The following is a 27949-nucleotide window of genomic DNA, read 5'->3' as shown; positions in this document are numbered from 1 at the left end:
AACACGACTTCCATTGTTTTGATGACTGTCGAGATGTTATGCGGGCTGAATGGAAAGATTAACGCCGCGCGCTAGATAAACGTGCGTACAAATTTTTCACAGCTTTCTTTTGCAGTTGTTGGGGGGGGGGGTGGTGGGTGATCGGGTGGCGAGAAGTGGGGTGGTTGGCCTGGGATGGGGGCTTCGCCTGTGAAATTAAGGAAAAAAAGTAACGACGGCTTCGCGCCACGGAAGCTAACGGGAGCCGTCCTTCCCCACGGCCGCTTTCCGTGGCCGCGCGCGCCCGAGGCGGCGTCGTCGTCAGCGGAACGTTCTGAACGTAGGTTGCTCGCAGGTTTACACGGACGGGCGGGCGGGCGGGCGCGCGAGTGGCATCGGCACGTTTACGGGACCACCTGCGGAGCCTCGGCGGCAGGTGACCGGAAGGGTGAAACACGAGAAAAGACAAATAGCGATGATCTTTTCAGCGACCGATTTGCCCCCCCGCCCACCACGCCACACCCCCCCCCTTCACCTCCCCCCTTTACCTCCCCACGTCTCGAGTGAGAAAGCCACTAAGCGGTTCAGTAGCCGTGACCGGGAGCCGGCTAATTGATGCCCCCGAGCCATTGTGGTGGGCTTTCGCTATGATGCCAGCTTTGGAGTTGGCGCGGCCGGGAACACCCCCTCGCCCCCCTCCCCCCCCCCAGGAGGAGAGGGACGTTCCCACCGGCTCCTCGCCCCGCTCGGCAATTAGTCTCGTCGTGCTCCCGCCTTTGTGCCGGTGACAACCGCCCCTGCCGGGCCCAGACATTCCCGGGGATTCCGGGTTTACTCAGCCTCGCCGTGGAGGCCCCCCCCCCAGACTGGACCGCGTGGGACGCCGGCGGTGTTAGCGGCTGCCGCCGGCTCGGTTTGGAGACGGCGCTACCACCAGGCGACCGTTCGCGATAGCGGAGTGCAGACATAGCGGGGGTGGCCGGGGACGGCGATGAGTCACCGCTGCGACCGGCTTGTTACTTTCTACGCCCGGCTTGCCGCCGCTCTCTCTTACGCCGTCGTCGTGCCGTGCGCGGCTCGGCTTTTATTTTGCCGCGCCGGCATTCTTGCGCGATTAATCAGGTGCCGCACCTGTTCCCACCCCCCCCCGCCCCCCGTGTTTATTTATTTGTCGTCGCAGTTGAACTAAAGTTGTCACGCTTACGTCATGTCGCGCTCCCGCTCGCTCGCATGCTCGTAGCGGGCGTGCGATTTTTTTTTGTGTCTCCGAATGCCGTAAAACAATTTCCCCGTCATCTCAAACGTAAATACGGGACCGCGTTGGCAACGGCACGCGCCAGAAATGCCGCCTTCGTCAATGCGCCCGCGTGTGTGATGGGGGAGTGGTGGTGTGGCGGTTAGCGCCGCTGCGCTACGAACCCGGCGACCCGGGTTCGACTCTCACGGCCACCACCAGTGACGATAATTTTAACCGGTCCTGGGCCTCCCCTAGGTCCACTCAGCCTCAAATGAGTTACTGGTGTGGTGTTGGCCACTCACCCCCTCGCGTGCCCTGCCGGCCTTTGTAGGTGCTCACTAACAGCACTTGCCTCAACAGTCTGTTAAGGCTACACGGGGGAATCTTTGACTTTGTACTGCTGTTTTTATCAAAACAGATGTGGGACCAGAGTACACTACAACAACGCATGTTGCTGCGCTGCTGCCCTCTGCTGCCCTCTGCTGCCCACCGTGTAACACCGCAGCAGCCTACAAACACCTGTTTTGTGCATTTAGTTTGCTCATCCGAGCACTATCCAGGCTCAATCCCCCTGCTCAGCTGCGAAATCTGACGAGACCAGGAGCGATCCCGGCGATCGGGTCACAGTGCTGCGTGCAACACTTCCAAACCTCTCGTGGCAGAATCACAAAATGTGATCCAGGGACACCTCGACTTACGAACGAGTTAGGTTCCAGAGGTCTGTCCTTAAGTCGATTTGTTCATAAGTCCAACTTTACTCCTGTTGAATCCAAACATGTTGTTCGGCATGTAAGCTAAAACACGGGGAATGGCTTTAAAAGTTTTATCATCTCATGTAGATGTAGATGCCACTGCTTCTTCTTACTACCACCCTCGACACTTTCACCACTCTTGCGCTTCTGAGACACGATGGGGGTTGACGATGTTCGTGAAAAGCAGAGAGAACGTCATAGTGAACCGCGCGGCGACAAGACATCAACAAAGAATGGCGGTGGCTCCGGCATAAATGCTGGGAATTATGGGTAATGACACCCAAACAACCACCGCCATCTATTGCACAGCGGTTGAATACGACTTTCGGTCCGAACAGGCAACTGGACATACGGACAGGTTTGTTCGTGTGTCTTGAAAGTTCCGTAAGTCGAATGTTTATAAGTATAGGAGTCCCCTTGTACAGAGTTACACTTGCAGCAGTTTCCCCCCCTCCCGTTCAGTGTAGCCGGTGAACACTTCTCAGATACTCGGGTCATGGCGAGGTCGAAGACGAGAAAAAAAAAATAATGTATGCGGCGTAAATATTAACAGATACACGTTACACGTGGAACGATTTACGCGATTGAATGATTTGGCGCTATTTTATGATAAATCTGCCGCCGCAGGTGCGCGGAATCTTAATGCCGACAAAACAGGTCCTTTATGAATTAACCTTTACCCCCTCCACTCCCCACATGTTTCTCATTTACAGTTTATCCCAGTTTAGAGGAGCTATGAGAATGATTGAGGCCCTTTTGCGGGCTTAGAGACAAGACCCTCGCACCGCACTGTACGAGCGAGCGAAAGTGCGGAGTCTATCCAAAGCAGAGGGACGAGAGGGCGTGGAGTGATGGAGCTGGTGGAGGGGGGGGTGGGGGGCAGTGATGGGGGAGCATGTCCAGGTGTTCGGAATGGGCGATGTTTAATGTTCGCTTCAAAGCCCGCCGCAGTCTCCAAGCTCTCATGTGTTGGCCTCTGTAGTGGGTGCCAAGATTTTGCACGTTCTAAATGGGTGGAGGTATGCGGAGCGGTGCGGAGTGGTGCGGAGGGCCATAATTCAGCGGCGCACACTGTCCGTGGAACGCAGTACGGGGCTCCTCTGCAAGAATGTTTCTCTAACCACGTTCAAATGCGCTTTCTAACATTTTTCTTTTGGTGGGTGGTGGTGGGGTGCCCACAATAAGTGGGCTTTGAAAAAAAAAAAAACTTGCCTTCAAAATTGTAGCCCTGTTTTTTTGGAACCCCCCTCGCTGTTAGCGGTTTTGAGAACAAACAACTTGGTTTGGAAGAGTGGAGCGGTCGGTTGGCTTCGTCGTCGCTGAGATTCGTGTAAAATGAGAGGGTGGCCTTGTGGCTCAGACGGTCAGAGTGCTGAGAGGCTGCCGCCGCTGAGATCATCGGTTCCACATCTGGGCGGCCACCTGTGATTGAACTCGGTTTTCGAGTGCCGTGAGTTGATCGAGTTGACGGTCTCCACCCGGTCATCAATGACGGCACAACAACAACAAAAAAACCCCGAGCATCTGAAATTTGATTGCGCGTTTGATTTGGCCGAATTAGATCTTGTGAGCATTCAAATATTGGCTAGATTGTCGTGCGAGGAATATTGCCCTCGTGCAGAGTGTAGAAGGGAAAGAGGTGCTCTCTACCATAAGAACAAGAGAGGGTCACTTGAAGGAATCTCAGAGGTAGCTATGTGTTATCTGTCTCTGTGGGCCATTCTCTAACATGAAGGGTTGCACTGATCTCGCGAGATCTGATTGAATGACAACAACAACAACAAAAACGTTGACGCAAAACAAGATCGTACAAAATGTATTGTGAGCATCTTTGTGGATGGGGTGGATAAGATGATATTTGATCTGTCAAACTGTTGGGCCTTCTGGGCACAACTTTTATTGTTCAGTTGTGAATGGGACCCCTTTGTTGATTGTCCCGCAATCCACTGAGACAATACACAAAAGTAAACGCACTTTTGTTGTACCGTGGTGAATCAGGCCCATGGTTTTACCAGAGGGCCTTCGGTATTAACTCCAAATCAACTCGGCAGCATCTCTTTAATGGGCCCCACACCCCGCCGATGAGACTCAGCAAGTAGATGCAGGGTATGCCAGCACATCGTGCCGAGAAACATCGGTCCGTTAGGCCAGTAGGTTAATAGAGTTCTATGTTAAATCTATATATCTCGTTCTTGAACATGTTCTTGTGATTTTTGTTAGTAATAGGTGTTGAAGCAGGCGTTTAATGCATGAGTAATGTTTGATTTCATGGGTGTGAAAGCTGGACATTAACGCCAGTCAACTGTAAAACAAGCTTCTGGCTTTGAAGACAGAAGATGCATGTGCAGGATGCTAGGAATATCGTGGAAGGGGAGAGTAAGGAATGGAGCAGTTTGAAATCAACCGTGGAGAGCAAATGTGTGTGCTTTTTTCCAGAATAGTTATAATGAGCCATAAGGCTCTTTTTCACCGTACGTAGCCAACGGTGCTAATCAAGAGGTGCGGGGGATGGACAACAAACTACACACAAAAAGCAGTTCTAAAGAAATGAGTTTTTCAATCTAGATTTAAAAGTGCATAGCTCCAGTGGCTTCCTAATATCGGAAGGAAGAGCGTTCCAGACGGCCAAAGAAGCGCATCCGAAAGCGCCGCGCGATGCGGTGACCACCGCTCTGTTCGATGGTCGGACAAAAGCTTCCGCTGCTGCGAGGATGACCGCAGTTTGCGTGATAATTGTGCCCCTTATCGAGATCAGCAAGGTATTGTGGTTAATTTGTGGCAAGCATTTCGCGGGTAATGTGGACTTAATGAGAAAGTTTCGCGCGATGGGTGAGGCACATGTGCAGGGATGGAGGGAGGGGCAGGTTCCTGAGACGGATACCGAGGTGGGCAACCAAGCAGGAACTATAAACGAAACTATTTTTATTTTACCAAGTAAGGCCCACTGAGCTATGTTGCTCTTTTTCAGAAGCGACCTGACCACAAATGACAACCCAATGAAGTGACTTGTCACGTGGAAATGTATAGCAGCCAAATAGTCTAAATGCACGTTGATTAGAGAAAAATCTACGCGACCATGGGGAGAGAAACATGCAAACTCCAGATATACAGGCGTCGGGGTCGGGATTAAACCCACGATCTCCTGTATACCAGGTGAGGGAGTTAACATCTCGCCACCGAGAGCCACATTGTGATGATGACGACGACGGGACGATGAGAGGGGATCTTGTTGACCTCACACTGCCGTGGATGTTTGGCTGAAGGAAGGAAGCGATGACATAGTGGCATCAGTGTGGCGCTGCCCATCAGTCATTGTGCACGGACGTTTTTCGTTCGTGTTCTCAATTTGCTGCTCTTTTTTTTTTCATTTCAGCGACATCTTCGACGCGATGTTTCCCGTCACCCACATCGCCGATGAAACGGTCATTCAGCAAGGTAATTCTTTTTTTTTTATTAACCGTCAGCCTTTCCAAAAAACCGTACCCTTTCCCTTAGCTGGAAATGCTTCGGTCCTGATGGCGCTGTATTTTTAGTTCGCAAAGTTTGACCTTAAATAGTCCTCCGTTTGCAACCTACTGCGGCATTTGACTTTTTTATTTTTACGCCATCGATTCAGAAGCCGTAACATAACAGCGCGCATTTAAACTGCGAACAGCGCTGTCCATTCCACTCGCCGATGCTTACTTGGCACGCAGAAAAGGTTAGGAATATGGCCTCGCTCGCCACAGCGGATGGAAGACACTTGCCCCATTGTACATGCGCTTAATGACATTTCCCCGTCGCTCGTGCGGCTTAGAAAGGGCCGAGTGCGCCAACCGCACCCAAACTGAGTTGTTGACGTTCGTTTTGACACCGTCGCGGACGCGGCATTAAAATTGAACCTGGTGTGTTTTTTTTTCTTCCCTCCCGCAGGTGATGAGGGAGATAACTTCTACGTTATAGACCAGGGAGAAGTTGACGTAAGTCCCAAGCTTGCAACACAGATCACCTGTTGATTCCACAGTCAGCGCATACGGTGTTCCGGGCCAGTTTTCAGCACCAGACAAAACACATTTAAAGGAGCGTCAATGTCCACTTTTATATTTTTTATAAATATTTTTTTTTTGCGTGGCCTTTGAATCATTCAGCAAGACACACTGCGATGCATTGATTCCTGTGGCCTCATTTCTTCTTATATTATTATTATTTGGCATCATTCTTGCAAAAAGTATTTGTTTGATATGGATAGGCGGGATTGTTTTGGTAAGCTCCAACCCACTTGGGGTACAGTGACTGAAAGAAACCTTTGCCAAAAAAAAAAAGAATTCCACAAACTATTCAGACTTTCATCTCTACCCCAGTGTGTGTGTTTTTTTTTCTTATGCTCTGTTAATTTTCTTGGAAGTGGGGCAGATATTTCCTAAGGTGATGTCAGTCCCACATTTCTCAGTAAAGCATGGTCGTTTGGGGGTGGCGGAAGGGGGGGGGGGTACATTTTATTCTGTTTCCTCCGCCACTCGTTGCTACCCGGACCCCACTGCGAGATGACTGCCGGTCCCGGCACTCAGCCGTGAACCCCACTGGAAGTTCCTTCATGGTTTAATGGCCAAGTCACTTACGCATTCGGCTTCACGGCTGGCGTGATGGTGGGGTGTGCGGGGGGGTTAGTGGAGGGCGGTAGTAGGGGGGGCGCAGTTCACTTGTTTTTTTTTTTGTCTCCGCTAATGAAGCTGGCTTTGACTACGCCAGCACCTTTTTTACTTTACGGTTTCGGGGGGGGGGGGGGAGGGGGTTCTCAGCTGGGCATCGCGCTGCCCGTGGGTGTGTGCGCGTGCGGTGTGCACCCCTGCGCGCCCGTGGTACGCCTTTGTGCGCCTTAACGTCCATCTCCTTTCAGAGGGATGTCCCACTTCCTTGTTAAAAAGCCCAAGGAAGTTCAAAGGGCTGGAAAGTTGAAAGCGTTGGCTCTTCTTCTTCTTCTTCTCAGCGGTGGTGCGGCATTTTCTCTTTAATCTCCCAAAGAGCGTTGCCCACAATTACGGTTTAAACCAATCCGAAATCCATCCTGAGTGGCAAAGGTGAAAAGAAACAAATCTTAAGAGTGTGTCTAATTGCGGTCGAAATTGGTACTGCCACCATTGTGTTGTTTTGTCTGTTTGCGTGTGTGTGTGCGTGGCACAGCGGTTTGTGCCGCTGCGCTACGAACCCGGTGAACGGAGTTCGATTCCTGCTCACGGCCAACACCGGCGATGATTATCTGAACTGGTCGTTGGTCTCCACTAGCTCGAATCAGCCTCAAATGAGTATCCGGTGCGGTTTGTAAACATCGCCACTGTGGGGAGATGAAGGTGGCCGGGCGTAGTGCCGGCTACCCACCCCCTCGTGTGCCTTGTCGGCTTTCGTAGGTGCTCGCTTAACATCACTTGCCTCAACAGTCTGTTAAGGCTGTGCAAGGAATCTTGGTCTTGTGGGCAGCGGTCGTATAGTGGCGGGCGCACTGCACGCACGCACACACACACATACAGACAGATTTTCCCAAGGACCAAAACCTAAGTCATCTCAACACTGTGAGGCTGTCTGCAGACAGGTGAAAAATGTGTCCTGAAGACAGGCACGGAGAGAGATGAGAGGGACACACAAACACGGAGAGACAAGGAGTCAGACACAAGGAATGCTGCTGGTTCGTGTGCCACGTGTTGTATGAAGACGGGCATCTGAAACGGAATCCGATGAACCTCATGGAAAGACGAGGATAAGCAACTCCAAAGTCTGGAAGACAACGTGGCCGGTAATACGTTGTAGCTAGGATTAGGTAAAAAAACAAAAAGGTGGTGCTGGATAGAACGTGTCCAGCATGGGAAAGGACCGGCTACCGACAAAGGCGTTGTAATGGTCTCCACTAAGAAGAAGCCCTTCGACCAGGTGGTGGGATTCTGTTAGGGGGCAGATCATGGATAGGCCGCTTGCGTGTCTTCTGTGCAGCAGCTGTGCAAATCTGACAGGGGGGGTAGGGGGGTGGCGTAGTTTGCATCAAACGGTTATGGTTGCGATGCGATGACATCTTTATCTTGAAATACGGCACCGGTCGTAGGGGGCAGGTGTCGTAGGCGAGCGCTTATGAAGGCTGCCACCGCACGCCAGACGGGCGGTATGACCTCGACCGCAGCCTGATCACCTTTGTCTTTCCAGCGCTGGTGTCCGCAGCACATTGCACCTGGCGCTCACGTTGTGAATGTGTGCGGGCGCTTTGCACGGAGTTGAGTCTGGAGTGCCCGGTTGTGTGTGTGTGCGAGTGTAAGGCATTGGCCACACTCGCGACGCAAGGCCGATTCCACGAAAACACGCTTGATTAAAACATGCGCATTCTCAATAAGCCGTCTGTCGGTTAAGGTTTCTTGATAAAAAAAAACTATATTTACTCGAACAATAGATGAATTTCCATAGCAGCAGGGAAGGCTGTTTTTGTATTTTCGTATATATATTTTTTCGGTGGGGTAGTGGCTATAGGGGCAAGGGGGTGTGTGGGTCTGTGGGTATGCAGAGTGGCGAGTGGTAGCGCAGAGGTTAGCGCACTGCGCTATGAACCTGGCGATGCGGGGTTCGATTGCCATGCACGGCCAACACCAGTGACGAATATTGGAACCGGTCCTGGGCCTCCCCTAGGTCGACTCGGCCTCAAATGAGTTCCTGGTGCAATGTGTCAACATCGCCACGAGGAAGACAAAGGCGGCCGGGCGTGGTGCTGGCCACCCGCCCCCTCGTGTGCCGTGCCGGCCTTCATAGCTATTTGCGAAGAGTACTTGCCCCAACAGTCTGTTAAAGCTATACGGGGGAACTTTGTCTTTATTATGGAGTGTGGGGTGCGGGGGGAGGGGCGAGTGAAGGGGGTTATGGCATGAAGGAGGGGGGCGGGTGGGGGGCGATTTCACAGCAGCTGGGTATGGCATACCACTAGAACTAATAGGACACACGCTAGACTGTACTCTCCCGAGCTTTACGTAAACACGTGATATCAATAATACATTGCCGTAGGCTGAAATCTATACAATTCTCTCATTACGTTGATTCGTGCGAGGAGGTTTTTTTTACGTCGTCGTCGCTGCGACAAGACGAACACGCGTGCCCCCCCAAAAAAAATACATTTGTGCCACCTGTGTAAACATCCGTCATTTATATACCTGCGATTTAATTGCGGTGGCTACAAAGGGACATGTAAGAAATGGGGCTTTCAAGCGGTATTTTTTTTCCTCTCCTCCTCCCTCATCCTCCCTCCTCCTCCTCATCCCCCCCTGCTCGTTACGTTGAGATTTAACGCAGTTCAGCGATCGTTGAGCTGCAGGGGTCTTTTAAATCCGTGCTACGTAACAGCTGCGGTCAAATCACTCACTCCCACCCAATGTTTGTCAGTTCAGAATGAAACCTTGTCTTCGTGTGGATAAAAGGAGAAGAGAAAAAAAATCACAGTAATAATACTATATAGGGAGAGAGCGAGAGAGGCTTGCCTGATGTTTTGGGTTTCCAAGTGTTGGAGGAAGGGTGGCTTTGTTCAGCTAGCTCCTCTCTCCCCCCGGTGCTCGATTCAGGCGATGGGTCGCATTGTGTAAAGCCGGCCCCGGCGGAGGTTCGGGCACGAGGCCAAGCTTGGAGGGCGGCCAGCGCCGCTTGTCTCCAGCGAACAGGAGGTCGCTCGACTCCGTGCCTCCCATCCCTTACCCACCCCCCCCCCTTCTTTTCCCTACAAAACCCGGCTCACACCTGTCACTGCGCACGCACGCACATGGCTGTGGTGGGGCCCCTCTCCGCGTGCTGGAAAAGGATTTTAATTAGCTGTCTACCCCACCCTCGCAGCGTCTCTCTCCGCTTGCAAAAGTTCTGCTCGGTTAATTTGTCATTAAAATAATTCGCATTCCTCCCCGATGCTCACTTGTGGAGTTTGGGACTTTGGCAAGAAAACGTTTGTGACGGGAGCAGGGAGCAGCGGCGGGCAGAGGCGGCTGCTGCGGCGGCTGCTGCTGCTGCTGCTGCGTGCGCATCAGCTCAGGGTGGAGCAACCTCTTCTCTACGGGATGAATGATGTGCGAAACAACAAAGTAGGATATGCTTGGTTCTTTCGGTGAAGTCACGTAGAAGGGAAATAATAAAATAATAAAAATAAAACAATAAAATTATCACGACGTTTCGATTGCAACACAAGCAATCATCATCAGGTGTGAAAACCACAGCAAGAAATCTTTTTGAAAAAAAGGCCACTTTTTTCATTTCCCTTCTACGTGACTTTACTGAAAGAACCAAGAATATGAATCCCTGCAGTCACGAAAGCTTTAAATTGAAACAAAGTAGGAATCGAGTGTTACGGTTGCTTTTGGTTTGGATTCTCTGTATTGGCCCTATGGTAACTCCATTTTAAAACTTATTTCGGGTCGAAATTGGTTGCTTCCGAACGTTTATCGTCGAATGCTTTGCAACGATGCGTTCCACCAAAAGAACGTCTTCTGGAAGAAATGTGTAAATACAATCATCAGCCATGATTGATCCACTGCTGGATGAAGGCCTTGCCTTCACCGCTCCTACCCCCTACCCAAGCCTCCGCCACCACCGACCAAGATCTTGCGACGTATTAATCCTACCTAGCACCTGCACATTGACAGATTTAATAGATTTTTCCCACCCGGTGGATCTCTTCTCGGCCTTGTTTTATGCATCGGCAAATATATAAATAACAACACAAACAGGGAAAGGTCTGTTCATCACCAAAATAAAATATTCTTTCACTAACACCCTCAAAGTAAGTGTTCACAAACACCCTTATTTTTACGGTAGCATTTATTTAAGCGGAATGCTTTGGACCGGTTTTGACTTCCCTTGAGTTTCATCAGCCGGGTGCGGCCCGTGAAATGTTATAGGTTTGGCATGTGTCTAAAACGCAACCATTCGCCCCACATCATTTGCGAAGTCTCCATACTTTTTGGCCGGATTTGTTTTACGTTTCATGGTGCGCGGGGGGGTGATGGGGGGTGAGGGTTGTGGGTGGTGGGAAAAATAGAAAGAGGCTTTTTCCCCCCCCACCCTGCCCCCTTTCTTTAAATTGAACTGTGTAATTTCACAGCGCATAAAGAATGTATAAACTATGACCGACTTCTGGGAATCCTTGGGTCACTGCGTCGTGTGAGTGAAATCACACGGCGCCCGCGGTTCGGTTTCCCCCACGCCTGGCGGGTCTAAGTGTCGCGACGAGAGGGGGAGGTTGTTTGGGATTTCGCGCGATGAATGGCTCTTAAAGCCTCGAGCCATTGCTACCGTCGAGCCGTGGAAAAATGCACAGATTTGGTCTTTGCACGCTCGTTTACGCCGTGGGTCGCTCTCCACCCCCCGTCGTTCACGTTGCCGCACTCTGCCGGTTTTCGGATCGGGTGGCGTTCCGTACGGGTGTCTGTCGGTTGCCTTCGGTGCCAACCGCGGTGACGTCGCCACAATTCCGCGGTGATGCCCATCTTCGGATGGAAAAGCGGTGAAGCGATTTCGCGTTCCTGACGCCGATTCCGGTTCTCCCCAATCGAATCGACACGGACGACAGCAAAGTTTCCATTATTCAGATTTCATATCTATGCCTAGTTTTAAGATTTTCTTTTGGGATTAATACAAACAATCAGAAGCACATTCTTCCACGTCATAGACTGATGGGGGCGAGTGCTGTTTCCATATTCTCAAGATTACAACATTTAAGGCAAACCCCAAACTGTAATCAACAAAGCTATACACACCTGGTCACACACACACTTAGTGGATTATAATTTTCAGAAGCACCTAAAAGTGTTTCTGTCCGATCATTTAACCGATCGACTTCTCCACCAATTTATCGGTGCGATTACCCGACTGATCAGATGTTGTGAAAATATTTTGGGGGGAAAAAAAAAGTCTGACCTGGTGCCACACGTGCTGCTGGATGGGAGGTGATGGGCAACTCTTGGTGACGGGGGGGGGGGGGCGTTTCTTGCCTTCGAGAGGTAGGATGTTGGGAGGCGGTCACCATTTTTAAAGGGGTTATTGACCACGAAAAAGTATTTATTAAAAAAATGTAGTTGATTAATCACCTTATAGAATCGTTTCAGCTCTAATTATAGCAATGTCATTCACGCCTTTCTTGAGTGTCAAAGCTCTTTTGCAAGTAGGCCATGCCTTAGCAGTCCATTTACTGTTATCGTTATTTTTTTAACTCAAATTTTTCCAGATCCCGTTCTTCTTATGAGCATCGTCGTACGACGGTCGGTCACACCGACGTTTTGTATTTTTCAGACCCCGAAATTTCACCAAAATTGAGTGCCGAATCTAAACAGATGTGATTTTTTGTTGTTCGTTTTACCTCCTGGTCTCTGGGCCAAGGACCCATCAAGCTCGAAGGCACTTAAGAAGCCGGTTTAATCAAAGGCGGCCTGAAACCTGGATTCGATCCCAGGATCTCAGCACCCCTGATCCCTGAGCCCACCGGCCACCTCGTGAGAAAGTGTTTAAAGAAAACAACGGTGGGGAGTTTGTTCGTTATTCGCGCTTGTACACAACGGCCAGCGGCGGTCCCTTAAAAAAAGAAATTCCCCACGACATTTTTTTTTGGTTTTCAGCTGAATTTTTATGCGTGACTGCTTTGGACTAATGCCACTTAAATCCAACGAAATCTGCCCTTTTAAGTTGAAATCTACAAAAGCATTTTGCCGGAATGTGGCTTGACTTAAAAGTATCTAAAGGGAGGCTTTTGTACAAATACCTGCGCAATATAGATGCGGCTTGCGCCTAAGACTTTAAAGAGCTGTGACACACGTGCGATTGAATGTGAAGTGTGTGCACGCGCGCTTCAGAGTATTTTCGTTGGGACGGTCTCGAGTGAAACGCAACAGATGTCAGCTCCGAGCGTCTCCCGTCACGTTGGTTTTCGGCGAGAATGTTGCGTGAGTCGTCGGTCGGCCACGTGACGATGCGCGGGGCAGGATCGGTGTTTACCCTCGGCCGGAATCGGATATCGCCGACGAGTTTGTGTTACGGCCATGGGGTGGAAATGCCTCCGAGAGGTGGCGCCTCGTCCAGCGGGGAGACGGAGCGGCAAAATCGGTTCTTGTGGCAGGTCCTGGACGGGATTGTTGTGTCGCGGGACCGTTTGGGGGTTGGCGTCGGTTTGGCAAGGCCTTCGTCCGGCACTGGATTGAGCGCGCGACTGATTTTCGTTGATACGTCGTCTAATTTTGTTGTCGTAAACTCCGCAGCAATTAAGGCGCGCTGTGTTCTCTTAAATATAAAAACATAGGTGTGAATGCAATCGTGAGCCAGCACCATGGCCGTTCATCCAATCGCAATTGTTCCACACCGAAATGTTATTCCGGTTGAGTTTGTAACAGGTAAGCAGTTTCTTAATTTCATCATGGTCAACATCAGCCATTGTCTACTCACTGCTGGATGAAGGCCTCCCTACGCCATTGCCATCCCTCATGGCCCGGTGCTGCTCTTGACTCATCTCTCGCTCCCGCACGTGTACTGCGGAAGAGTAGACCAAATTATGCCCTCGAGTTCTCTGGAATTTCGGGGAGGGGGGGGGTCCTCCAGGGCTACGCCTTTGCCTTTGCGAGGCCTTCGGTAACAAAGAGCCCCCCCCCCCCCACAACTCCTGGGGCACCAGAGGCTCTGCGCGGCGTGCTGAGAGGAAACGCAATAAAACAACAGCAGCAGCGGTATTGTCACATGACCCGCGGATTAAACGAGGATTACAAATAAATGGTGTTTACGTAACGCCGACGTGACTGCCGTTCATCTTCATGTTCACGTTCAATTTGCCCGGTGGCGGTGCAAACTCATTTGTCATCATTGGCGAGTGTTTTTTCACGTCCCGTTACATTATGTGACGCAGGCTTGTTGATGAATCTGTTTATTGGACATCTCGTGGGTTTTTTTTTAAACTTAGACTTTTTTTTACTCATCTACCTTAAAAGCGCACCAACTGGTCTGCATTCCGACACAAAGTAGGACTGCCGGCTGAAACGTAATCTGTGTTTGTGTCCGATTGCTATGCGAATGCCTCGTTTAATCTGAATGTAAAACTCCCCACGATACAGTATTGGCATTCAGCCGTAACGGCCCCTTACATTTTTCATTTCACTTAACCCCTTTTTATATACTTTGGTTTACTGCGCACGCACAACCGTCTTGCCCCTCTTCTCATCCCTACACAATAAGACACCGAAACGACAAATCGTTTGTCAAACCGACGCAAATAACAGCATCCTCTTTCAATGTCGTTCACCTCTCTTACCGCCGGCTGTTATTTATTCCCACAAAAGTTGCGTGAGATTTCTTTTCTCCCTGCCCATCCCCCGCCCCCCCCCCCCGCGCCCCGTCAGGCTGGCTTATACCCTTACATATCCATCGTGACATTATTAGACTTATCTTGTCACGACGCGAGGCCTGTCTCTCCGCAGCGTCTATTTTCGCCGTGGATGAGATGTGAGATGTGAGAGCGAGCGAGAGAGGGAGGCTACGTCGCAGCGCACCTGGCCGTCGCCTCCCTCGTCGCTTTGCTCCCAGCCTCGTTTATCGACGTAGAGTTTGCGGAGGATTTTGTTCTACCCCTCCGTCATTATCTCCTAACCGCCGCTGCCACCCCTCCTCCTCCGCTCCCCCCCAACTCTGCCCGTGACCGCCAACAAACCCCATGTTTAAAAACGACTGCTTGTAAAATTGACCACCTTTGCGTCTGCCCGGCACGTTGGGGGTGCTTTACAATGTTTTTCCCAGAGGCCGTGTGGGTCCATAATTCAGTAATAGACACTTCTAGGCAATGGCTGGGTTTTAAGAAATGCCAAGGTTTTTTTTCCGCGTTGTTCGCGCGCGCGTGCGCGTGGATATTTACGACGCCTGTAGAGCCTCAAGCAGTCCCACCACGACGGAAGAAGAAGGATTTTTTTACTCCCACCGTGCCAGACACGGACAGGTGAAACAAGCTCTGTGACCGACTATTTAATCGCTGTGCAAAGGTGTGCGGCCTGCCACACACACCGTTTGCCTTTCTCTTCACCAGTGGGCTGTTGTACACACCACGCCGTGTACTCGTTTTAATGTTGAGCTGACCTAGGAGAGGTACACAACGATCGGAAGATGCAAATTGCCAATGATGTGCATGGCTAGGAGTACCACTCTTGTGCGGCAAGCACCGTGCCCCCCTACTCCCCCCCCATAGCCTCAGCTGACTATTGGAGTAAGTGCTGTTAGCGAGTAGCACCGATGATGGTCAGCATGGCGCGCGAGGGGGTGGGCGGCTGCGGCTGTCTCCCCAGTTGGTGATGTTGGGAGGACCAGGACCAATTCAGGTATTTGTCACCCATGTTGGCCGTGAGCAGGAAGTGAACTCGGGTCATCGAGTTTGTAGTGCAGAATCAGAATATTTATTTATGCAGGAGGAGGAATCTGATGAGCTATGAAGCTCTCTTTCACAGGGGCACAGGGTAAGAATGTTACAACAACAAACAGTATAACAACACGACAGGAGTGTAAAGTACAAGAAAGGTAAACAAATCACCCACTCACACATACAAATATAACGAAACCATCCCCATCCTGCAAGACAAAGCCCACTGAGGTATCAACTTATTTTTCAAAATGCGACCTAGCCACAAATGACAGCTCAACAAAGTTACTTATCATTTGGACATTTATAGCAGCAAAATAATCTAAATAGTCTCAACGCTCATCACTGCGCTACCGCTCCCCACTACGCCACTGCTTATGCGTACACGCGCAAACAGAGGAGATGTCTTTCTTTACGTCCTGAAAGATTCTAACATTTCATTGTCCAACTAATTAATTTCTGCGGCGGTCAGATAAGCGTTATCCTTTAGGTTTAATATACCTTCTAAGTGGAAAATGGCATCTGCCGCGAGTGTTTTTCAACGTGCACCGGATGAGCCTTAATCAGCCTTAATCACGCTCCAGGTTTCGTACGTGGATTTTTAGGGGCACGTTATGAACCGAGTTTTGCGGACGGAGAAACCGACATCTCTTTAAATCTCTTTTTCATTCGGGCTTCTGTGACCTCTCTCTAGTTTATTTAAACCCGCCGGGTTTTAACGAACGACACCATTTGCCATATCTGTGCCTGACCTTCGTCATTTCACCGCGAGCAGGACATTCGGTTATCCCGCCGATTTATAACGGGGGTTTTCGCGTAAGTTTAGGCTTTGCCTCGAAAGTACAGGCTAATTCAAGGGCGCGGTTGCCCCAGTATATCAGTTTATGTAACAAATCACCCTCCACCCCCCCCACAACTGCTCATTATTTCCATGAAGACAGTTGGTATTTCCGTGCTCGTACAAGCTACGAAGTGGCCAGCATCCCGTTTGGCAACCATGAGAGCCAACAGTGGAAATTCCACATTCCTATGGTAAGGGCTGGCATCTTTCTGGTGCGAACTACCGTTCAATTCCCACGAAGAGTTACGTACTGTTCTTATTTTATTATCGACTCGAGAAGAGATGATGGATTTGAACTCTTGACCTTCCGATTGCAATTCAAGTGCCGCCCGCTCCCCCCCCCCTTGCCAACGCTGCTGACCGGCCACGCAGAATTTTTTAAACAACCGTAAATCTTTTTCATCAACATTTCAAATCGTCCTCTTCAGTTGCGCCCAGCCCCCCTGCAATAAAACGAACCTGCAGTGACTCCGTCTTGCCGAGCCAAGAAATCCTCACATATTTTGCTGCCTCGGAGGATTGTCGTAACTTTTATGGGATTAAAGATATTATTATCCATAAACCTTTGAAACGGTCCAGCCTTGTCTCCCCCTCCTTCCCCCTTCTCCTCCCCAAACTGGAAGTCTTGTACTCTCTCGTTTTATCCTTTACGAACTATGTGAAAGGTTAATCCTGTCCCTTTTCTCAGTCATCCGCAGTTATTTCTCGTCTTTTTTTTTGCTGCGATCCACGTTAATAATTACGGGCAAGTGTTGTTTCTGCAGGTGTGTCTTAAACGTTTTAAAGCTGTGTAATCCCTCAATTATTTTGGATATACCAGATGCCATCTATAATTGCCATCCAAGTGGTGCAGATAGTACTTCTTATGCCCTGCAGCTATATCGTGTAACAGTGCTTAAGCTTGTATTTTTTATAATGGACGCACGATTTTCAATTACACCCACCATGTCTGGATTTGTGTGGCCCACCATCTCGTATTTAACGTTTTTCAATCCAAATTTGAAAGCACTCTGTCCATCCATCCCTAACGGTTTTTGGTAGTGGGGTGGGGTGGCGATGAGAGGGGGTTTGTGGTAGGTGGACAGGATCGTGGGTGGTGGAAGCCCCGCTAACTCTCGTAAAGACAATCCAATTTGAAGAAAACTTTAGTATAAAGTTACCATGCTGAACGAGGAACTTTCCCTCTCGAAAACCCGGCCAAATCGAATTGAACAAAGGTGTGGTACCAGCTTACGTTTGGGGATCCATCCCTGAGTATGAGCCCGTTCTGCAACAGACTCAAAAGCGGTGTTTCAGAGAGCCTACTTCAATGTGTGATCAATGTGGGATCAATGTGGGATCAATGTGGGATCAATGTGGGATCAATGTGTGATCAATGTGGGATCAATGTGGGATCAATGTGTGATCAATGTGTGATCAATGTGGGATCAATGTGGGATCAATGTGTGATCAATGTGGGATCAATGCATATTCGTGATGGACTGAACTGGTAAAAGTGCGTAAGAACAAATGTTCTCACTTTTTCCAAATTCTTCGAGACACAGAACAGGGCAAAAGGCTGCCGGCATCGTCTCCCGCGCCGCCGCCACAATGTACTCCTTTCGAAGAAAGGACGCGCGCCAGAAAGCGTTACGTCGTGATCCGTGCGCGCGTGGTTTTTTTAGTCCTCATTTTGTGTTGTGTAAGAGAAAGCTGAGTGCCCAGAGAAAGGAATTTTTTAAATATAATTTCGGTGGAAAAATACTCGTGGCAGGTCCCTCGACAACCTTGTTACTCCACTGCCACGCGGCTGTGTGTCGCATGCAATTGATGATCTCCATCTTTCCGTCATCCAACAACCCCACCACCGAGCCTTTCGGATGTGGCCGTGCACCACCACCACCACCACCGCTCTGCGAGTCACTTGGTCGTTATCGTCACCATCGTCATCAGACTTTGTCCACTGCTGGATGAAGGCCTCCCAAACGCTGACGTCCGTCGCTCGAGTTCCTTGCGCCGGCGCGAGCCGCCTCGCTCCTCGTGCGCACGGATTGACGTCGCCAATCGACCGCTAGGCTTGGTCATCATCCTCGCGGGCGCATTCTTTCCTCTTATTTGCCACTGATCGCTTGAGTACTGTGCACCCAACACATTCGTCAATACCACCGTGGGATTGAAAGGAAAAAAATATTTTAACAGGCGATGTTTCGGGCAACGACCCTTATTCATGGTGCTATGAAACAGAACAATTGGCTGGAACGTCACCTCTGATATGTTTTTCCTTTTCAGGCCACAGTGTTATCAACGGATGTGTTTTCTTTTTTGGTTCGCTGTGCTTGTCAATGCAGCAGCGTCACCAACATCATTTTATTTGAAGACCGTGTGTGGATTGTTTCATCGCAGGATTGTTGAGAGGTTGTGGCGGCTTGGGTTTAGGCCGTCATCCAGCAGTGGATTTACCAAAGCTAGTGAAATTGAAGATGATGGTGATGATGATAGAGTATAATGCCAGTGGAATGAATTAAGTCATGCTTGAGTGATCCAGCGGTTTCTTTCGGTTTAAAGTGTACTTTCGTTCAACTCGGTGAGTCCCCTTATTTAAATGCTGATACAGCTCCAAATACCACACACTTGTTAATAAGTGCCTTCAGAGGTTAAGTCAATAGGGCCCATACGGCTCGTGCTTCGGAGGAAAAACGTGAAGGTGTGTGAATCAATAATTTATTAGAAGACGCGCAACCCGTGCTTTCTTCACACGCAACTTTTTTAAGGAGTCCCATTTTTTCCTCCCTCTGTTTTTTGTTGCTCAAATCGACACCGTGGGTGTCGCAACGTCACGGGGGAAGAAACATGTTCCGCTTGGAGCTCGCGCTCGAACAGCGGGGCAGTCGCCCGTTCGAGAACGGCCCGTGGAATGTGGTGTCGCGGCACTGCGTCTGAGATCCGAAGAGTTTTCACCACCTTTTAGCGGACACTGTAATTTACCATGTCCCCTGCACAGATAATTTTTCGCTGCATGGCAGCCAAACTAATGCAGTCAATTCTCAGTGCTGGAATTTTTACTTGAATGAAAAAAAAAATACATTTAGAGGAGAGATAATAAAAGTGATGAAAAGAATAATATTGAATCAGAATATCCACTTGCATCGCGCCGCATAGTATTTGTTCACTCTCGAAGCGAGAGGCGTGGGGAATCGCAGGCAAGCGGGGGAAGGGCGGGGGGGGGGGGCAGCCACGCGATAAAGCCGGCGCTAGCAATTGTCTTAAGCTCTGCGGTCCTCTGTACATTGGGGATGTGACCGGCAAATAAATGCGAATGTGTTTTACACGTGGGAAGAAAGCGGAGTGCCCGGTGAAAGCTCACGCATGCGACGGGACAAGCACCTCCTCAATGCCCACGGGGAAGGGAATTTGAGAGTGTTTCTGTGATCAACCAACAACCCTCGCTTTCTCGACAAGTGCTGGATTACAGGCCACGTGCATAGCCGCCGCCACCACCGCCCGGCTACGAATGTCACACAAAAGTTAGAATCCACAGAATGCTGTGAGACAATTTTGAAAAGCTTTGAGAAGTGAAATTGTCGAAGCACGAAAGATGGTTTAAGATGTCAGAACAAGCTGATGGAAGCATAAAAGTAGCATAATGGGGGGGGGGGGGGGGGGGGTTGGATGATTGGTATTTCACAAATATTATCCTAGGGCCGAAAGATGGAATCATAACTCATGTTAGGGAGAGAATGTGAGAATTAGTGGTAGGAATGTTACGCATGTCTCTGTATCACCAAAAAGGTACGTATCCCAGGAATAAAAGCCATTTTTCACGGAAAGTGTAGGAAGTTCCTGATGTCACACCTTTTTAAATATAGAGAGCATTATCATGTTATTATGTCTGATACATTTCAGTAAATATTGTCTGCGTTTCTGAGGTTGAAGTGAATCAATGGTGCTCATTGCTTCGCCTTCCTCGTCATCATCCTGCGTCTCTTCGTCCCTTCCTTCGATTCATCTTCCACCACTCCTTACCTCTGTCCCTTCTCATTTTCATTCCCCAATCGCTTTTCTCTTCCTCCATTCCCTCCTACTTCTCATTCTCTTCCTTTCCCTCTCCCTCCTCCTTTTTTTCCTCATTCCCCTCCTCATCCTCCATCTTATCATCATCTTATCAATGCCTCTCCTCACCCTCCTTCCACATCTCCTAATCTTCCTATCCCTCCTCTCTCCCTCCTCTCTCTCTCATCTCCCCCCTCGTTCACCACCGGTACCCGACAGGTGTACGTGAATGCCGAGCTGGTGACGAGCATCGGCGAGGGCGGCAGCTTCGGCGAGCTGGCGCTCATCTACGGCACGCCCCGCGCCGCCACCGTCAAGGCCAAGACTGACCTCAAGCTGTGGGGCATTGACCGCGACAGCTATCGCCGCATCCTCATGGTAAGAGGCCTGATGGGAGACCTGGTGATTAGCCTGGTTTGCGGGCCGGTGATCGGGCCCTTGAGAGGGCTGGCGAGAGGCCTGGCGAGTGGACAGGCGACAGGCCTGGCGACAGGCCTGGTGAGAGGGCGATGTCATTCTGCACAGCCTTATGATCCATTTCACTAGGACCAGGCACAGTGATATCAGTGGAAGTGACAACGCGGGAAAGACATCGCGATTCGCTTTTGCCTCCGTTGCTTCTGCTAGGCTCGCTAAGAAGCTTTGGCCGGCGATCTTAGGGAACCGCTGGTTCATTCAGGTGGCAATGATGAGTGCCAGTCGCCCCGTAAAAAACGCTCCATGTGGATTGAGTTATTTTTTTACACTCCTGGCAGTGCCTTGCCATGTCGCCACCCTCGCCCTTCATGCCGGGCAGCTTTGCATTGGGTGCAATAATAATTGTGAGGTATTTAAGCAAGTACCAAAGAAAGTGTCGATGAGTCTCAATACTATTTTCGAGAAAGTCCTGCATTGGGACGTTTGAAGGCTTTCCATTTTAATGAGCATTTTGCATCGTGTGGGTGACAATGGGACCATCCAGAGAAGCGCGCTCGCCACACAAGGAGATGGCGCTTCAGAGGGTCCCCACGGATGGGTTCACAATCCCACTTGCTGTGTCGCCATCTCACGCCCCACCACAAGCGGAGAGAAAGCAAGCGGCGGCCTGGAGTGGTTTGCATCATCGGCATTTGCCTCGATGTGCCACCTTGGTCTCGCTTCCCATAGCTCTGCATCACTGGCATATGCACGTATGGATCGCGCACCACTTAGCCGCCACCTCGCCGTACGTGCTCATATTAACGCTGCGCGATGATGGCTCTTCTGAATATATGACGGAGGAGGGGGTAGGCAGGGGTCAGCCGGTAGAAGGCTTGCATTCACCACAAATCGCCACCTCCCTTCCCAAAACAAATAAACCCTTCCTGTTTTTGCGTGCGCTGCTAACGCACGTGTGTGCGCGTTGCGCCACCGGCGGCGGTGGTGGCATCCGTTCGTCGGCCGTCTCTCACGACGAAGCGTGCGCCCCTTGTGCGCGCGCACGCGCAACCCTTTCATAAATGATCCTGGCCATCGCCTCCGTAAGCCAGCCAGCCTCTCGCGCACCCCACCCCCCCAAAACCCCTCCGCTCCGCTTCTACGACCTCTTCTTCCACTGCCGCACAGCCTGCTTGTGTTACCCAACTGCATAATGTGCTCCTGTATCACGCCACTCCCCTGCCGGGCTTGCGGCAAACGCATTCACGGCTACAGCGCATGCCTTGAGCCGTGTTCTGCATTGGCTCGCAGGATGAGATTAAGGTGTGTGACCGGGTGGCCTGGAGGTCAGAGTCGGCATCCGAAGAATCGGAATATTTTGTTCGTACTGCAGGAGGAATCCCGTGATCGGTAAAGCTCTTTTTCGCAGATGTCCAGTCGGGGCTGGTCAAAGTTTACATCAATTGAGTCCCCCCCACCACCGCACCGCCTTGATTCAGTTCTGGGTTTCGACCACAGATTGAGTTCTCAATTGTAGCGAGCTGATGGAGCATGGCCCAATCACCAACGGTGATAAATGGGTTTTGTTTTTTCGCTTTTAATTTGGAAGAATCTTCGGAGCGACGCAAAACCACAGATGTTAGTTTTGCTGTCACGTGAGTTGATTTTGTCTCTCGTGTGGCTTGTGGAAAGTGCTACTGCCCCGAGCGTAGGGTGACGGATCACTTGAAGAGATCTCGAAAGTAGTTCTAGGATATAACCACATGCTCTGTGAGACGAGACAAGACAAATCATTAGCGTCATTGTGGAGAAAATAACAAAATTGATAAGCAGGCAATGTCAACTTTATATATCTCTCTGTCCACATGAAACATTTTTGGATGTTTTTTTTGTGGCGTGTAAGAATCTGCGTGGACAAATATTCATCTCGTGCCAGGACACCGACAGGGCAATTTGACGAAAAATTTCGAGGGGAAAAAAAAAAAATGAAAAGGATTAAGACGTGAGCTGTCAAACCGTGAGCTCTGTGCAGAAGTTGCTGGTTATATAATCTCGCCACGAGCTGTTGGTTTGTAAGCCACTGCCACCACCATCAAGCCCAAACGGCCGTCCATCGGCAGGAGTTTGGCGGTGCGATGTTCGCTTAAAGCAGAGGGGGCGGGCGGGGGGGGGGGGGCTTGCGAAGTACATCCGATATTTCCTGAAAATTAAAAAGTCGCCCGGAACTTTCTCAGTTTGCTTGACACTCTCCTGTGTGTGTGTACGCAATGCACACGCACGCACGGCCATAATCTCACCACCACCACCCGCCACCCCTCCCCTGCTCCTGCCTATTGACAGTTTTTCGCAGATTGCAGGAAAAATATTTGCCCAGCTAAAACATACTCCGGTGAAGATTTAGAGCTGTAATGGTATTTGTCCACTTATTAAACTCTGGCTGTCACCTGCTGTAGCAAGCTGGCTATCGGGCAGAAGGGCTCACCAGATAGATCGGAATGTTACCACTTTATGGGTTTATCTGCAGTGCATGGGCCAGATTTCTGCTGAGCCATTTGTATACTCTTTATAGCCTTTCGAGGATATCCCAGGGCTCCAATCAGTGCCAGCAGAGCCACGAACAAACAGGGCTTTAAAAGTCTCCCACAGCAGGTGCGGTTATGGCCGGTTATTGTTGGTCGTTGTAAATAAATCCCATGATCCCGTTGCCACACTTCACACTTTACTTGGCTCACTCACCGCTCAGTTACTAGCGAATTGGGGCTCACCTTTGTGAGGTTGTGGATTCAGCTCCTGTGGCTCATGTCAAGTTTCGTTCTTCATTCCTCAAAATCACCAGCCACGAATAGGCATCAAAATCCACGATTGATCTTAACGGCTGCTGATCGAAGGCCTCTCCAAGCCACCGCCGCCGTCTCCTGCTCTCCTGTGATGTAACAAACCGCCGAGCACCTCCTGCAGACGAGCAGATTTCATCGCTCCATCTCCGCGGATGGGCGTCCTCCGTTTTTCTCACCCGTCAGAGACCACCCCTTCTATCCAATCCCTCTTTCCTCCAGGGTTTAGTAAAATATCTGCGGACAGGCCATGAACGCCACGTGCTGCCATGGCATCTCTTGCACTGTGGACTCACTTCACATGAGTGAGACTTGCGTGCTTTGCGTGGTCCACCAACCCTGCCTGCATCTAACCGACCATGCCCAGCCACCATAGGCAGGAGGGTTCACATGCATTCTGAAGGTGTCATCCGCAGTACTAAGACACGTGGTGAATAGAATGGGGGGGGACCATTGCAACGAGCGCTCGCTAAAGTTTTGGTTTTCACACGGGAGGCCGCCTGGCCTGTTGGCCAGTGGCGATGTGGCAGTTCAGAGAGAGAGTTACCTATTTTTTTTACTTACACTAAAACAATTTTTTAGCTCTTTTTCAGAAGCAACCTCGCCACAAATCATAGCTCAACGTAGTGGCTTGTCACGTAGAAATTTATACCAACTCCAAACGCACGTTGATTCTAAATGTGGAGGGAAAAACCGGAGGACCCGGAGAAAAATCCACGCGACCACGGAGAGAGAGAGACACCGCAAACTCGAAATTTTCAACAGGCTTCAGGGTCGGGATCGAACGCACGACCTGCCGTATACCAGGCGAGGTAGTTAACATCTCACCACCGTGGTGCCCCTTTGGTGGAATCCCAGCCGGCTCAGACCCCAGCCAACCTGAGCCCGTGGACGTTTTCTTTTTTTGCGGAACGGCCGCCTTTGCTGCATGTAACCAGAAAACGTTGTTTTCTTTGGAATAATCACCGGTATTAGATGACAAACACTAACACACTTAACTAAAATAAATAATGGGCAGGAGAGCTGCTTTTCATCCCCCGGAAAGGAAAAAAAAACCGAGCAAGCGTCGACTGAGGCTGCAGTTTCTTGCGGGATTTGATTTGACTCCTGCCCCGTAACCTGTCGTGGGTTGCACGGGCTGTGGAATTTGGCAGCACTGCGGTATAGGAAACCCATTAGTGGCCTCCAGTGTATGTAAACATGGCACTGTGGACCTGGGAAAACAAATGGTTTGGTCATTGGTGGCTAATAGCGTATACGTGTGTGTGTGTGTGGTGCGTCTGTTCATCCCTGTGTCACTTTTGTTCCCCTCTCCTCTGTTGTGTTTGTGTGTGTGCGCTTCGTGTGTGTGCGAGTGGTGTGTGTGTGTGCGAGTTGTGCGAGTGTGGGGAGTGGTAGTATAGCGGTTGGTGTACTGCACTACGAACCCAGCGATGCTGCGGGTTCATTTCCCGCTCACGGTCAACACCAGTGACGAATATTTGAACCGGTCCTGGGCCTCCCCTAGGTCTATTCAGACTCAATTGAGTACCTTTTGCGGTGTGTAAACATCGACACTAAATAGACAAAGGTGGCCGGGCGTCGTGCTTGGCCACCCACCCACCCCCTCGTGTACCGTGGCAGACCTTCATAGGTGCTCGCTTACAGCACTTGCCCCAAAAAGTCTGTTCAGGCTGTACGGGGGATCTTTGTCTTTGTTGTGTGAGTGGTGGCACATTGGTGAGCGCGCTGCGAACTGGGGAAACAAAGATGGTTGGACGTGGTACTGGTCACACACCGCCACCTTGGATGCTGTGACGGCCTTTATTGGATCTCGAAAATAGCACTTGCCCCAACAGCCTGTTGGGCTACACGGGGGACCTTTGTACATGTGCATAGTTGGTGGTTGGTGTGGCTTGTACTTCCCCGTGTCACATGTGCATGCACATGTGCCTACATGTGTGTGCGTGTGCGCAATTGTGGGGAGCGGTAGTGTAGAGGTTAGCGCGCTGCGCTATGAACCCGGCGATCCGAGTTCATTTCGCACTCACGGCCAAAACCAGTGACGATTATCTGAACCGGTCCTGGGCCTCCCCTAGGTCGACTCAGCCTCAAATGAGTACCTGATGCTATGTGTATATATTGCCACTGGGGAGACAAAGGCGACCGGGCGTGGTGCTGGCCACCCCCCCCCCCCCCCTCATGTGCCGTTCAGGCCTGCATAGTTGCTCGCTAAACGGCACTTGCCCCAACGGTCTGTTAAGGCGATACGGGGAATCTTTTTGCAAGATTGTGGACAAATTTTTACGAAGTGTGTACTTGCGCGTGTCAATGCATACGTGGACGCGTGTGCATGTGTAAGTGTGTATCCATAAGCATCTGAACGCTTGCACACCTACATCTGTAGGTGTCTTCACGCTGGTGGCTTCTGTTGTGCATACCTTCCTCTGTGTGTGTGTGTGTCTGGCTTACCTATGCTCCATTCTGGGTTTAACCAGACTGGATTGTGTGAGGAGCTCACAAATCCTTGAAAGATCTGGATACAATCCCATCAGTGAGCTTCTCTTGCAGTCAAGACTGCGTTGACTGGGTCATGTAGCCTGCGTGCCCATCCACCGCATGCCAAAGCAGCTTCTGTTTGGCCGGATAGAGGGGACTAAACGGCCGCGGCATGGGCTGGTGAAAAGATGGACTGGTGTGGTACCGGAGGATGAGTGGATTTACCGAAAGCTGGTCCCAGTGGTGTCCTCTGGGGGGGGAGGTTCGTGAACAACGCTACTGGGCAGTTGAGGGCAATTGTCCTCCATCAACAACGGAGGGCAGAGGAGCGAAAAGGCAGCAAATTGGCACAGTGGGGAACACAGGTGGTGCATCTGCTGGTCGTCTTAGCCAACACATGGCACCTGGGTCTGTCCCGTGACCTGGGAGGAGCAGCGAGCCTTCGACACTTCACATGGCCTCGTGGTGCTCCTAACCGGGCACAAGCACCAGACTTGCTGCTTTTGCGTCTCGAGCACGCACGCTCGCTCACTCGTGTGTGTGTGTGTCCCGTAGTGGGGAGCGGTAGTGTAGTGGTTAGCGCGCTGCGCTAAGAACCCGGCGACACGGGTTCGATTCCCGCTCACGGCCAACACCAGTGACGATTATCTGAACCGGTCCCGGGCCTCCCCTAGGTCGACTCAGCCTCAAATGAGTACCTGGTGCGGTGTGTAAACATTGCCACTTGGGAGACAAAGGCGGTCGGGCGTGGTGCTGGCCACCCACCCCCTCGTGTACCGTTCCACGGCCTTCATAGGTGCTCGCTAACAGCACTTGCCCCTACAGTCTGTTAAGGCTACATGGGGGATCTTTGTCCCGTGAGTAACCCCCCGCGCGCTTGGCTTTGCCGGCCCACAGGGCAGCACGCTGAGGAAGAGGAAGATGTACGAAGAGTTCCTCAGCAAGGTCTCCATCCTCGGTGAGTTTCATACCAACACCCCCCCCACCCCCCCTCTTGGCGGCCGCCGTTTGTCACGTCTGGCGCCACTAATTCACGGCCGGGCTTGGCCTCGGTTCTGTTTCAAACGAGCCGGCTCAAAAAGTCGCTCGCTTAACTGCAGCCGGCTCAGGGCGTTGTACCGAGCTGCGCTCAGGATTTCTCGCGAGCTGAGCCTTGGGCAGCACGCCACGGCCGAGCGGCTCAAGGCATGTGCCGAGCCGCGTTAGAGACACCAACTCCAGGGCCGTGCCGCCGCTAAGAATACAACTGCCGCTGTCGGGGCGAATCGGAACAGGAATCTTGTCTCCCGCGCATGTAATTTCAACTCGTGACACTTTTGGCACGCGTCATCTTGGACCGGCGAATGTGTTTTGACGTGAAGCCCAAAGTGACTTGTGCTCGAGACTAAACATTTAGAAGCTCTCCCGCTCTTGCAGCGCCGGGCGTCCAGGCGCGCGCGCAAACTCACCAGGGCTGACTTGGGACGCGGAGCCACACACGCGTGGTGTGACGGCCCCTTGATTTGCGCAAGAAGGCGTGCAATTAAATAATAATAATGCCGACCATGATCACCCAGGAATGTCCTTAACGCTCGTGACGTCACTCCACATCGACCATCCCCCCTGATTAATATTCATGAGCAGGTGATGTCCTCCAATGGACACCCCCCCCCACCCCTCATTCATAATCATGAGCGGGTGACATCACTCAATATGGAGTACTCCCCCCTCCCCCCCTCACTAATAATCATGAGCAAGTGACGTCACTCCACATCAAACAGCCCCCCTCGTTAATAATGATGAGCGGGTGACGTCCCGCCACATGGAGCACCCTCTCCCCGTCATTAATAATCATGAGCAGGTGACGTAACGCCACATCGAACAGCCCCCCTCATTAACAATCATTATAAGGTGACATCCTCCAAATGGACACCCCCCGCCATTAATAATAATTAGCGGGTGACGTCACTCCACATGGGGGGGGGGGGGGGCGAGGCGCCTCCTTCCCCCTCCTTGGCGTCAACTCACAGCCCTCACTACAAAGGCAGAACCCTCACGTCA

The 27949-nt window shown here is 50.9% G+C and overlaps 1 protein-coding gene across 1 annotated transcript in view; it reads left to right on the top strand.

Moving 5' to 3' along the window:
- Window positions 1-27949, top strand: part of LOC133346435 (cAMP-dependent protein kinase type I-alpha regulatory subunit) — a 111965-nt gene that overhangs the window by 33389 nt on the left and 50627 nt on the right. Inside the window, exons 5-8 of the mRNA XM_061558004.1 lie at window positions 5342-5403; window positions 5881-5927; window positions 20421-20579; window positions 26807-26867. Of these exons, the coding sequence (XP_061413988.1) occupies window positions 5342-5403; window positions 5881-5927; window positions 20421-20579; window positions 26807-26867 (329 nt within the window). The remainder of the gene's footprint in view (window positions 1-5341; window positions 5404-5880; window positions 5928-20420; window positions 20580-26806; window positions 26868-27949) is intronic.

The sequence above is a fragment of the Lethenteron reissneri genome, chromosome 3 (genome assembly GCF_015708825.2).
Source record: "Lethenteron reissneri isolate LAM-NWPU_2019-01 chromosome 3, ASM1570882v1, whole genome shotgun sequence".
NCBI lineage: Eukaryota > Metazoa > Chordata > Hyperoartia > Petromyzontiformes > Petromyzontidae > Lethenteron > Lethenteron reissneri.
This window is presented reverse-complemented; position numbering and strand designations above follow the sequence as displayed.